The 12653-nt window shown below is 39.6% G+C and overlaps 1 protein-coding gene across 4 annotated transcripts in view; it reads right to left on the bottom strand.

Moving 5' to 3' along the window:
* Positions 1-12653, bottom strand: part of RYK (receptor like tyrosine kinase) — a 94450-nt gene that overhangs the window by 50149 nt on the left and 31648 nt on the right. For 3 of the 4 annotated variants that reach the window (XR_012776485.1, XM_075507649.1, XM_075507647.1), the window contains 3 exons: positions 11975-12075; positions 9318-9452; positions 5997-6083 (listed from right to left, as the gene is read on the bottom strand). Coding sequence is in view for 3 of the 4 variants with exons in the window: in XM_075507649.1 (XP_075363764.1) it covers positions 5997-6083; positions 9318-9452; positions 11975-12075 (323 nt within the window). In the remaining variant the exon portion in view is untranslated. The remainder of the gene's footprint in view (positions 1-5996; positions 6084-9317; positions 9453-11974; positions 12076-12653) is intronic. The other variant, XM_075507648.1, reaches the window with a different exon arrangement.

The raw sequence follows: 12653 nt of genomic DNA, 5'->3' as shown, positions 1-12653 counted from the left end.
TTCCAATATCCCAAATATAGTACAGATAACATATTCTTGTTCTTACTGGTAATGAGACACACATCCTTAATCTTCATGAATGTCCATTTAAAGAAAGAACAAAGGCAAATTATCCATAGAAAAGTCTAAATGTGAAAGAAGCTAAAACTTTTACAATGATGAGTAGCAAATTAATACACAGTGAAACTGTAAACTGCAAATAGAAAAGAACAACCAGATGGCCTACATGAAGGGTCTAGAGAAACTATGAATAAGTGACACCTTTTGCCCAGAGCCTGTGATCTTTGTACTCCCAAAGTTATTAGAGCTTCCAGAAAGCTACCTCTAGTTTTGCCAACTGATACCCATTTTTTCTTTTAAGCTCTCCTCTTTGGCACAGAGCACTGCACATAATGGAAGACTCTGTATCCAGGCACACTCTAAAGCATTAGATGATACACCATTAAAAACAACACATAAATTAATGTATTTCATGAACATGCAGGTAGAAGCTTTGTCACTACCCAGGGCATGTTACAACTTTTCTCTGGAGTGCACTACAGTTATGTGAAAGAAAACCTCTTCTAAGGGATCTGGAGCAAACTTCTGGCACTCAGGGATGAATTCTGCCTGCAGACTATATCTTCATAAAAGATGCAGCGTTGAGATTTCAAGAGAAGTGTCTCCAACTTTTCAGTCGTATCAATTTACAAGCTACTGAACAAGTAGTCACTGAATCAGTTGAAAAGCACTTCAAAGACTTAATGAATGGTTCAGATGAAAGACCCCAGACAAATTCTGTGGCATAGGAGAAACTAGTCAAATAATGCTAAACAAGCAAACTCCAATCTATTTGCCACCCTCACTGATGTTGCTTTATTAGGATCAAACTTGCCCTTTGAGAGTCTGACCTAACAGGTCAATCCCAGCTTGAGAAAATGGGGAATACAATACATTCCTGGAAACTAGTCTCACACTCTGAATGGCGTCTTTCACTTAAAGAGTTTCTCAGGACAAAGGCAGGCAGGGTCCAGGCTTTCTCAGTTTTTATGTATTACTGATTCCTTTAACAGCAGATCACTTCAGAAAGGAGAACAAGTAGTAAGTTCAGAAAAATCAAGGCTTCTTGATTTCAGTTAGCACTCTTCTAGTTTATAGTAATGCTCAACATCTTACCAGAAGGCTAGAAAACATCAGGGAAGGAAAGTGGGAAGGGCTGCTGCAGTTACTGCCATAACAGCCAACTATCTCTGCTTTTTGATCCTTTGGGGAAAAGGATCAACCCCAGGGAGTGGTAAGAAGATAGGAAAGCGGCAAACTGACAAGGCTGCAAACACACCCTTCTCAGAGCAGGAAATACTCACAGATCTAACTATTGTCTGATGACCATGTCATCCACAACATTCATCTCCAGGATATGAAATGAGAAGACTGACAGCACGTGCTCCTCTGTCCACATTATTAGCAAGTAACCCATCCTGAAAGGTTATGGATCTTACAAATACACTAATACGAAGAAGGAACACAAGAAAAGAGAGATCCATTATGATATGCACCCTGCTGTTACATCTATGGCATGACCTTTTTTCACAGGTTTTCTTAATAAGAAGTATTCAGAAACCATTACTTGAATGGCACAATAACCCTTCTTTGACACCTTTCCTAGTACAGCAGACATCATCTCCTAAAAGCCAACGTACATGAGCTCCCCACGGCTCAAGGAAGCCTTCCAGTCCCATGTATACTACTTGCTGGGCTTTCTTGGGCATGTCCAGTGGATAATCACTTAATCCACTAGCTTTACCACTCTGCACAACACAAACTTGCTATGATCAATATAGCTTGCAATGGTAACACCCAACACAAAGCCACTTACATGCCAGTACACTGGTGTTACTCTGCAGGGGTGAAGGCTCATATCCAGTCACACAGACAACTGCAGCCACTAAGGTCATGTCTAGACAAAGTTCCCAGGTTGAGGGAGGTGATTCTCCCCCTCTGCTCTATTCTCATGAAACCCCACCTGGAGCACTGCATCCAGCTCTGGGGTCCCCAGCACAAGAAACACATGGACCTGTTAGAGCAGGTCCAGAGAAGGGCCATGAAAATGATCTGAGGGCTGGAACACCTCTCCTATGAAGAAAGGCTGAGAGAGTTGAGGTTGTTCAGGCTGGGGAAGAAAACACTCCAGGGAAAACCTTACTGTGGCCTTTCAATACTTAAAGGGGGTTTATAAGAAAGACGGAAAGGTATTTTTTATCATGACCTGTAGCGACAGAACAAGGGGCAACAGTTTTAAACTGAAAGAGGGCAGATTTACATTGGACATAAGGAAGAATTTTTTTTTTTTTCCACCACAATGAGGGTGGTGAGACACTGGAACAGGTTGTCCAGAGAAGGTGTGGATGCCCCATCCCTGGAAGTGTTGAAAGCCAGGCTGAACAGGCCTTTGAGCAACCTGGTCTAGTGGAAGGTGTCCCTGCCCATGGCAGTGGGCTTGGACTAGATGGTCTTTAAAGGTCCCTTCCAACCCAAACGATTATGATTCTATGACTTGAATACAAAATTCTAGTTTGGGCACAAGTGTACTGATCATATTTGCCACGTCCAGGTGTTCTCTTTCCAAAGGGTTTCTTCCATTGGCAATTCCAGATTTGAAGCCATAGCAACTACCCTGATATCAAAACAGCCAATGCAACGTCTTAAGTTTCTCAAGCTCTGATCCTGCTGAGAAGGAAGAGGTGTTTCTCCTCTGAAGAAGGTTATTCCTCCTCACAGTACCTGCTGAAAGAATTTCAGTTCACATTTTTCAGAAGATTTGAAATACACCACACCCCTTCCCATTATTTTCTGTCATTTGGGGTGCCACTGGACTTATTTTATCAGAGTGCACCACTAGGTAAAACAAGACAGTTCTGGAGCAGCCCATACTTGGGGGGGGGGGGGGGGGGCATAACTTAGCTACATCGACAAAGTCTTTTTCCCTTGTTTCTTTTCCATAACCCTCAAGCTCCTTTCTTGCCTTCAGCAACAGAGATACTTAAGTCAGTTTCATAGTTCTCATACCCATCTCGCTTTTGTGGTCCTGCCCTACTCCTGTGTTTGTGCCAAAAGAGCAGTGTGTGTGTGGTCACAGAAATAACAAGATCAAGGAAAAAGTCTGGTTAAGAGAGAATTTTTACAGGTTCTTTTTCTTCCAAGCAGATCAAATTCCCAACTTACTACATGACCCAGCTATCACAGCAAGGGTACAAAGACAAAGCTGCTTAATATTAGCACTGCAATTGAACTGCTGTAAGGAGAAGTGGGGATGCTTATAATTATTCTCCTAGCAACATTCTGCTGCCCAAAGTATTATTTTAAAGACAAGTATCAGCAAAATCTATTATAAACTTTGTCCATATAGATCCTTTTTAAAGCTGAGAAATTCTCTACAGACAACAGTTATGTGAATACCGTTACTCTCTTAACACCATGCTCCAGTTCACTGCAGCCAGCAATTCTTTCACTGCAAAGGGAAGGGCTAGAGAAATCAGGATGTGCGCTGTGTCAAAGATACAAGCCACTGCAAGGGAGAAATGCAGCTTTAAGAGTAGATTAGAAGCCCCTTTTTGGTAAAGCAATTAGACAAGCAGTGATGGGAGGCAGCTAAATTAAGATCTGTTTTCGCAAGTGTTGACTTGTCATTTAATCCAATGCTATAAAAAGTAAGCATGCTTGAGTAGTGCTGCACAGGCGTCAAACTGCCCTAGCTCACAACAATTTTGGGGCTCACGAGCCATAGTGTTTGTTGACTCTGAATCAGGGCAGAGAAGCACCAAATAACACAGTGAAGGGGATCACAGGTTAAGGTAACACTGGTGAATGATGCCCCAAGTTAGAAAGCCTCGTCATACACAGAGGATGATCAGGCTCACATGATATGGGATAAGTCTTCTGGAAACTATATCAAATAAAAACAAAATGATAGTCAGAACTGTTTGACAGGAAGGGGCAACAGAAGAGGGCAGAATTTGGGAAAAGTTCCCAAAATACTGCAAAGAAGCATACTTTTTTTTTTTAAATTGAGGATGGTCCTTTACTTCTTGCTAGAAGTCACTACAAGAAAATACTTTCCTTTTTACAAGAGGACCATTACTTTTGTTACAGCTATTACTACTTCAGCAGACACAGTTCTAGCTACCACCATCATGCTATATGGTAGCTACCAACATGTTCCAAAGGGGGAGCATATCTACTTTTCAGAATTCTTCTCTGGACTCAACAGGGAGGAGAAGTGCTACAGAATTAAAGTGTACCACCTCAGAGGCACTCCTGAAGAAATAATGGAAGTATCTTGTGACTACGAGAGTAACTGTCACCCTGAATCTAGGAATGCCCATGAGGACATGCAAGAGGAAAGAGCAGGAAAAGTGACAGCAGCAAACCCTCACTCTTCAGCCCTCCCTGAATCCCATTAGCAGAAACACAAGCAGGTGTCCCAGAACACAGATCAAGCTCTGCTGGCTGACTCGATGCTGAAACAGATTTACTCACAGGCTACCCTCTTGCTGCCCACAAAGCACTACTTCACTGTTGGTACCCATCCCACCTTACAGTTCAGCCATACCAGGCTGACTAGGAGGTAAGGATTTGTTAGGCAGGAAAGGAGGCTAATTGCACACTGCCTATGTTGATTACTTACAGCTGGTACCTGTCTCATAGTACTGAGAAGTTGGACCTTTTTAAGTTCAACATATTTTGTTAGAGAAGCACATATGGTATCAGGCAGTGACCCATCTTCACTGCCAAAGCACACCATCCTGCTAGGCCTACATCAAGAACTATGTGCAGCTAAAGAATGCAACAGCATCCATCCCAAACTGCCACTTCAGACTGTTTCAAGAAGTACGGACCCCTTTTTCAGCTACCTTTATTCCAAATCACGTTGACTTTAAGAAATTCCTCCCCTTGAAGTGAGCATGAATCTTTTTCTAAGTGGCTTTCTACCTAAACTTTTTTTTATTTTTATCACAAGCACACATCTGATTGTGTGAGAAATATACCAAGAATACTAGACGGTTGCTTTCTTTAAGCAATATATTTTTCTGAAAAAACGGTACAGAATAAATGGGTACCAGAAAGATTCAACGACAAAATTTAGCAGCTTCACCAATTCCCACCTTTGTCTTTAAAATTAGTATCTTTAAAAATTATTAGCCAGGCAAAAAAATTTAAAACAAGTTGAAATTCTTATAGAAGCCCAATGTTTTTTAAGAATTAAAGAAGTTGTAAAATGAAAAACCAAAGGCAATAATACACCCAATTGAAATGACAAAAATAACTGGTGAAGCAACTACTGTACAGGGAATTCAGCAAAACTGTTGTGAGCTACTAGAGAACTCCTACAATGATGAGTGTAGAGGAAGGGATATATGTAGGATATACGTAATACATATATAGGATATATGTAATATGGTTTTCGCCTATACTTACGTTGTTGTTTCCTACATCTACCTATCATGATTTAAAACACTCCAACAACATACTTCCTGAACAAAGATGCTATATAAGTTAAGTTCTAAATGATAACTCTCATGCTTCAGTAGCAAAGTTTAAGTACGGCGGAAACTATACCCTATCTTTTGTACAGCCATGCATGTTTATAAAAGATTTTAAAGATGCATTGCAGGTGCTTTTTTCAGCAATTTGCAGGGAGAAAGGCTGTGGATAGAAAAAAACAATGACATGATAGGGGAAAAAAAAAACAAATATATTTTTTACTTAGAAGAATAATAAGCAAAAGTATTCAAGACGCAGTAACTGAAGGCACTGGTGGAGAACACACGCATTTTTCTTCCATATAAGATTTTTGTTCTCTCTGGCTGAAGGCAGCATCCAAATTGCTTTTGCTTTTTAAGCAGTAGTCATTTGCATATTTTGGGGGGGAGAGGTTTTTAAAGACAGATTTCATACACTCAGCATGCACCACAATCAAACAACTGGACACAAAACCCCCCTCCTTTATGTAAACATACCTTTAACAGTTTTGACAAAAACTTGTTTCTCTTTACTGGGGTCTTTTTCTTCTATTAGAATTCCATGGAAAATGCGCCCAAATGTGCCTATGAAGAGAACAGACAATTAGTAAGTATTATGTAGTAAAAATACACTGTAATAGATACTAAATTCTGTTAATGTAAGAAAACACTACCTTAAAATGATTCTGCCACAGCAGAAAGTTAGAACAACCGCTGTTAAGGCATAAGTCCTGAACGCCCTATTAAGTCAACACTATATAACCAGCCACCTCTCCAGCACTGAATCCAGATCTGGATTCAGAACTATATGCAGTAAATGCTGAAAGTTTAGATAACTAAAACTTAGGGGGACAAGCGTGAGAGTGAACTAATGATAGCAACAGAATCCAGTTAAATTAACTATCAATACTGATGATGGGTTTATTTGTGGCGGTTCAGCCTTTGTCAATTGTCTACACTAAAAGCTCCATCTCTGTCCTTTTTTCATCTAGCAGGTCTGGAATTCTCCAGTCAAAACATTTCTCACAAAGACGAAATTTTTTTTGAAATGTACACAGGGAAATACTGGTTTCAGCTAACCAGTACACATGGAACAGTCTGAAAAAACAGTTATCACATTACTCAAATGTTTCACCTCAGCTGGAAGGTGTTGGGTTTCTCTGGGGTTTTTTTTTTTTCAGTCTCTCCAACATTCTTCCATTCACAAAATTTTGACAAAGCTATTACAGGAAGAGGAGCTACATTGAACAGCAATTGCAGTGTGGTAACCCACACAGAATTAACTTTTTATACAACTCAGGTTGGCAATGCTTTTCTGTCATGCTATTACTGCAGCACCAACATGTGCATCATCTTCATGCAGTCTATTCATGTGTTGCATCCCTTTCCCGTTGATTTGTCCTGTCTGATTAGGTTGAAAGGTCTTTGATAGGGATTGCCTTAGCCTAGTTGTACATCTTCTGGCATGAAGTGTGGGTCTCATGTGGTTTCTAAATACTTAACAGGGACAGTGCAACACTTCCATCATCTACCCTGGGACTGTGAGTAAACCCTGCAAGACAGGGATCTTGTATTTCAGGGAAATTGTAATTCATTAAGAAGCAATTTAACTAAAGACTACAGGCAACCACAAACATACAGAATGAGTTATTTAACAGTAAACTAAAACCCTCCTATCTTGGTTCCTGAAGACAGCATAAGAGTGCCTTAAATACATATTTCCAATATACAGATATATGCAAAAGTCAAAGGGAAGACAGCATCTTGTACTGAAACATGTTATGGTATCAAGCTATCTATCTATTTTTAAATGCTGGAAATAAAGAGAACAAGGAAGCGTGTAAAAGCAGTTATGACTAGAAAATAATTTTCATGCAATCCAATATCTAGACATAGTAAAACTGTAACACAGCATGCCTGTATGGTCCATGGTTTGGGGTTTTGTTTTTTTTTTTTTTAAGGGTACCCCGAAAGACTATCTTAGTAGTAATTGTGTGTCACCAGTGTGCTATAACATTTAGAGACAGCACTGTGAACACATTACTTCTGCCTCACTCTCCTCTGGGCTTTTTGCAGATAGATGCCCAGTCTCGAATATAAGTGGCATAAAGTCATTTCTCTACTTCACCAGAAAATGGTAAAGGTTCACTTACTATTAACATCTGTTCCATCTGCTAAAGCATAGCTATTCCATTTGAAAGTTTTGTTTTGGTTTTTGTTTGTTTTTTAAGACACCTACACTTTTGTCATACATCTAGTACAATATGAGCTTGATACAGGTTTAGAATCAGGTGCTGCACAAGCCCAGCACTACAAGAGGCCCCTACAGATCCCTCTTCCTTTGGGCACTCTCAAACCCTGGTGCTTTGCATTTTTCCAACTGGTTACACCACAGCAGAGCCATAATCTCCTAAATTTATAAAATGTTAAAGTAGGTTAAGTTATGGAAGCTACTTGAAGTTTATAATGAATCTCTGGCTAAGACTTGTAAAATATCTTTAAGTTCCATTTGCAGCACTTAGGAATTCCTGAAAATTTTACGCAAACATTTCTATTATTCACTTCTTCCCCTCTGAAGCTCGTTTGTTCTTAGATGACAGAGGCTCAACTCTGCTACAATCCTGAACTAAAACTGATGATTGTTCATCAGGATCTGTCTTCTAGTCCTCTGACTAACTTTTGAAGGTTTTGACAGACTCAAATACTAACTGGAGGCCAAGAAACAAGATCCCAGTATTAACTGAGTCCACATTGCATTCAACAGCCATTTAAGCCACACCTCGCAGAACAGGGCAGCTCTGTCACTCTGTGCTGAATATCTAAGTGTAGCTGTGGTACTGAGTCATTTCTAGTCATCGGATGACTCCTAACATCACAGCTACAGGAAACAGACAGTACAAAGGAACACAAAGCACAACCCACATGCGAAGGAAGCTTTTTGCAGAACCGACATTGGAGTTGAGCACAAAGCTACCTCCTTAGAGATTTAGAGGCATATATTAAGTGGGGAGCGTTAGCATCCTCTCATTGTTTTTCAGACAGTAATGCAAAGCATTTAGCAGTTCTACCTCCAAAGGATGAGTATCTCCAATCTCTAGCTTTGGAAAGTTTGATTTCTCATGAGGCTCAGGGAACACAGACTTGAAGTTGCAGCAGTAAAGACTGATGAAAAAAAACCCCTAAATATGTAAGTCTATTTGCCAAATTCAACATCAACAAGAACCAATTAAGTGCATGAACACTTTTGAAGTAAACATTAAACAAGACAAAATAATCATGTAATCTCTGAATTTTTTCATATCAGAGCTATAAATGTTACATCTGCTGATTAGATTTCCAAATCAAAAGCTATTAAATTGAGACGATAAGTTTAGACGACTGAGGTTTTTGTGGGCTTTGGGGTTTTTTGATTTTTTTTTTTTTTTGTTTAAGACAAGCTCTCCTGCACTAACTTACAAAAGTGAGTTACTTTGCCACTTACAGCCCCAACTGATTACCTCACTCCTTAGCCATCTAACCCTTTCCTTTATTTAAAGGACCAGATTATTAAGACAGACAAGCTGAATGATTTACTTGGGCATGATTACTTGCTCCCCTGTTCTAATGAATTCTGGAAACTGCTTTCCCCACCCCCACACACCCCAAATGCAAACATCATTCATCATTCTTCTCCTCCTCCAAAGTTACAAAGATCAGAAACGTCACTCATGATTAATTTCAGAAAAAATCCAGCTATTAAAAAAAAATATATATATATATATATATACACACACACACCCCCCATGTTGTAGCCAACAAGTATCCAAGTCCTGTAAATACCTTCTTGGAGCACATCTTTTAGAGTTATCCTCTCCCTGGAGATGGCTATGTCCTTCACTTTAGCTTTTGCTTCCATTAGAGTGACACTTTTAAGATCATTCTTCTCTATCCGTAATGTAGGATAACCTGAGGAGCCAGCAGAGCCAAACAAACCAATATAAATACCCTTATAATGAGAACACAAGGACATTGCTTCACCCCAGCACCACCTACAGGTATAAAGACAGGCAAGCAGCATGTACTGAAACAGATTATGTATTAATCTTTAAAAAATTATAGTATTAAACAACAAAAAACACAAGAGAAGTCATATGAATATAATAATCTGCAGCAGGAAAAAAAAAATCACAGAGGAATTCTATACAGTGTCATGCAACCAAGTCTCATTATTAACACCAAGTAAACAAAACTCCTCCTTACATGCTGAAGCTGATTAGCACCACACTGCACTTCCCTGACAACAAGGAAATAAAGATCACGGTTGGAGACTGTCAGACTTGTTAGAGTGAGGAAAATGCCTTACCCCAGCAGGACATAACCACAACTACCAGTGCCCTCTTCTGGCACCTCTAGACATCTAGATACACTAATAAAATAGTCAGAAAGGTCTGAATATTTTTGTACAAGTTTATGAATTATTAGAGAAATCTTGAAAATTACTTTGATGATTTTGGTTTTTTAATTTAAATGTTACTGAAAACAAGTTTAATACGACTGTGGAATGACTAAGAATGTTCTTCCTGTTTATTTTGTGCATCCAACCTTTTTTCTTCTTCTATTTGTTTTCACCGTTCCCTGTGCTACCAGGGGCGTCCCAAAACAGGTAAGAGGCATTCTGAAACAACACAGACTGAACACAGCAAACAGGTGCCATTCAGGCATAGTGACTACCACGCTCATCAAGGTGAGGAGCCTTGTTAATCGCCACTATGGCCTTGGTTTGTAGGCCACCTTCATGACAAGTCCTCCTCTCCTCTTTTGCCAGAGGCTCAGTAATGAGTTTCCAGGGGTCATATTCAAATTAACCAGTGTCACTTAGAGGGCCAACCTAAAAACCTGATGTTGATAGGAAATCAACAGCAGAATGAGATCTGGGATAAAAGATGGAAAATAAAAAGGCTGAGGAGGGACTTCAGGTGGCAAGCTGGAAAACCAGCTCTAGAATTAGTTGCATTAGCTGCTAAGGTGTCTTCCAAACTCTGTGGAAAGGAATTTATTTATTTTAATATATTTTAATTTCTTTGTATTTTAAAAATTAACTCTTCTACTAAATACATTTTGAAGGCAGTTTTTTGAAAGATGAACTCAGATGACAAAAAATATGCCCCCACCCCCTTTTTTTTTTTTTAAGGAGATATAGTACAATTTAGAAGAAAGCCAAAACTTTCCCGAAATTGCAGGAGCTCAATCTTAAGTAAACATCTGCTTCCACACATGGGGAGGAAACAACAAAACACAGCAGGGCTGAAGAGTAATCATGACATTTGTGCAGTGCTCCCTCATGAATTGGGATGGTCTGTATCACTACCAAGTGCAATCAGAAGAAAATGGGAGACACTTTTGGGTCTTATTGGTTGCTTTCTTAAAAAGAAAAATCAAGCCATTAATCATTATTTTTACCTAGCTCTAAATAATGGATCTACACTGACATTTCTACTCACTAGATTGCTGAACAGTGTCTCTGGGCAATTAATACAAAACTATTAAGCATTACAGAAGAGAAAATCACTGGTGGCAGTAGATGAAAACAGGAGCCATTTAATTTACACTTTCTGAAAAGGTCAGGATTATTTCAGCTTGGCAATTCCCACTCTATTGAGAAAAAAAGCAATCTGAGTTTAACAAAGAGACAGTTTGTTCCTCTCGTGGGGCTTCCCCATTTTTCTCACTTTGTAATATAAACCCTTACCTCACTTTAGATCAGCAGGCTCTCCAGCAATAGCTTAAGCCAACTGAGTTTAGGCTAAGTCGTGCCTTCTTCCAATGCTCAGTCATGTAGTACCATACTCCGTAAACACCAATCTTGGTGCTCATATAGCTAGGCTACAAACCAGTTCAGAGACCTGAGTCAACCAAAAATCCATGACTCTATGAAAGAAGCCAGTTTTTGACTGGCTCAGCTCCCTGAATCATCTTGCAGCCTAGCAGCACAAGTGCCAGCACAGAGGAAAGGTTCATGGTCAGTCCAATGAGACAGAACCACTAGGGAACTGCACACCGAGTGTCTCTACACTGTCCAGCTTCCTTACAGTCTAAACAGTCCCTTGCCTGGAGTGATGCTATATGGGATATCCCTCCACTAGAGAAGACAAACAATAACCGGAGGACTAAACATTCTGCAGATAATAAATACCTTCAGCAATTACAGAATTAACACAGAACATAGCTAGTATCAGTCTATCACAGAGTATCTAAAACACTGCCACCCTTCCTTTTAATTCACTGCTCTTTTTAACTATTTAATGTTCTTTCAAGCAAAGCTGTGAACAAAAAGAAATAACGAATATATCACCCTAGAAAGCTTTTTCCCCATTCATTTCCTGTGCAGGTTGTAGCAAAAAGATGAAAAGACTAATCAGTGAGACCCCTACCACCAAATACTCCGGCTGTGTCCAAGAGGGTCTATTGCAAGGGTCTGTAATTAGATTAACACTTACTGGTTACTGGTGTTGCATTGTTTGGCGTGTCAGCTCGCAAGTACTGTGTCGTCTGTGTGGAAGGTTGGGATAAACCTTGTGAGCTACTGCTGTCACTAATGCTGTTTTAAAACAAAAATGGACATGAACATGACTGCTTGCCACTGTAATAAATTCAAAATTAATGTATCAAAGTTAAAACCAGAAGATTTTCCAGGCTCGACTTTGAAAGAACGGCATTTTTAAAGTCTCTTACAGATTAAGCTGTATTTCAGGTAACTCAAAAATCTTAGCATTTCTGTCCTTTGAGTGTGAACAACTTCCTCCTACTTGTTTTGCAGAATTTGCTCTGTTTTCCAGTACTACTTCCCCACTTTCAAAAAGTCAAGGTGACAAAACATTTATTGCAGGAACTACCCTGTCATACCAGAAACAACAAAATTATTATATTCCAGAGAAGACTTGTATGCATTTGTTTCATGGTACCAACATCCCACTGAGAATCAACAATGACTATAAAAGTTTGAAAGCAGTAGCCTGAGCCAAATGGAGAGGCACCCATAACACCCTGCAAAGCTTAACTAGATTTTTCAGCCAGAGTCATCTCCTCTTGCTTGCTCTGGGCATGCCAGCTGCTAGCTCTATCTGCTGCCCTTTAGTTCCTGTGCTGGAGCAAGTATCAAAAAGATATTCCCTAGTT

Source organism: Mycteria americana, chromosome 7, assembly GCF_035582795.1.
Source record: "Mycteria americana isolate JAX WOST 10 ecotype Jacksonville Zoo and Gardens chromosome 7, USCA_MyAme_1.0, whole genome shotgun sequence".
Classification (NCBI taxonomy): Eukaryota; Metazoa; Chordata; class Aves; order Ciconiiformes; family Ciconiidae; genus Mycteria; species Mycteria americana.
The sequence above is the reverse complement of the archived record's forward strand: the minus strand, read 5'-3'. Positions and strand labels throughout refer to the sequence as shown.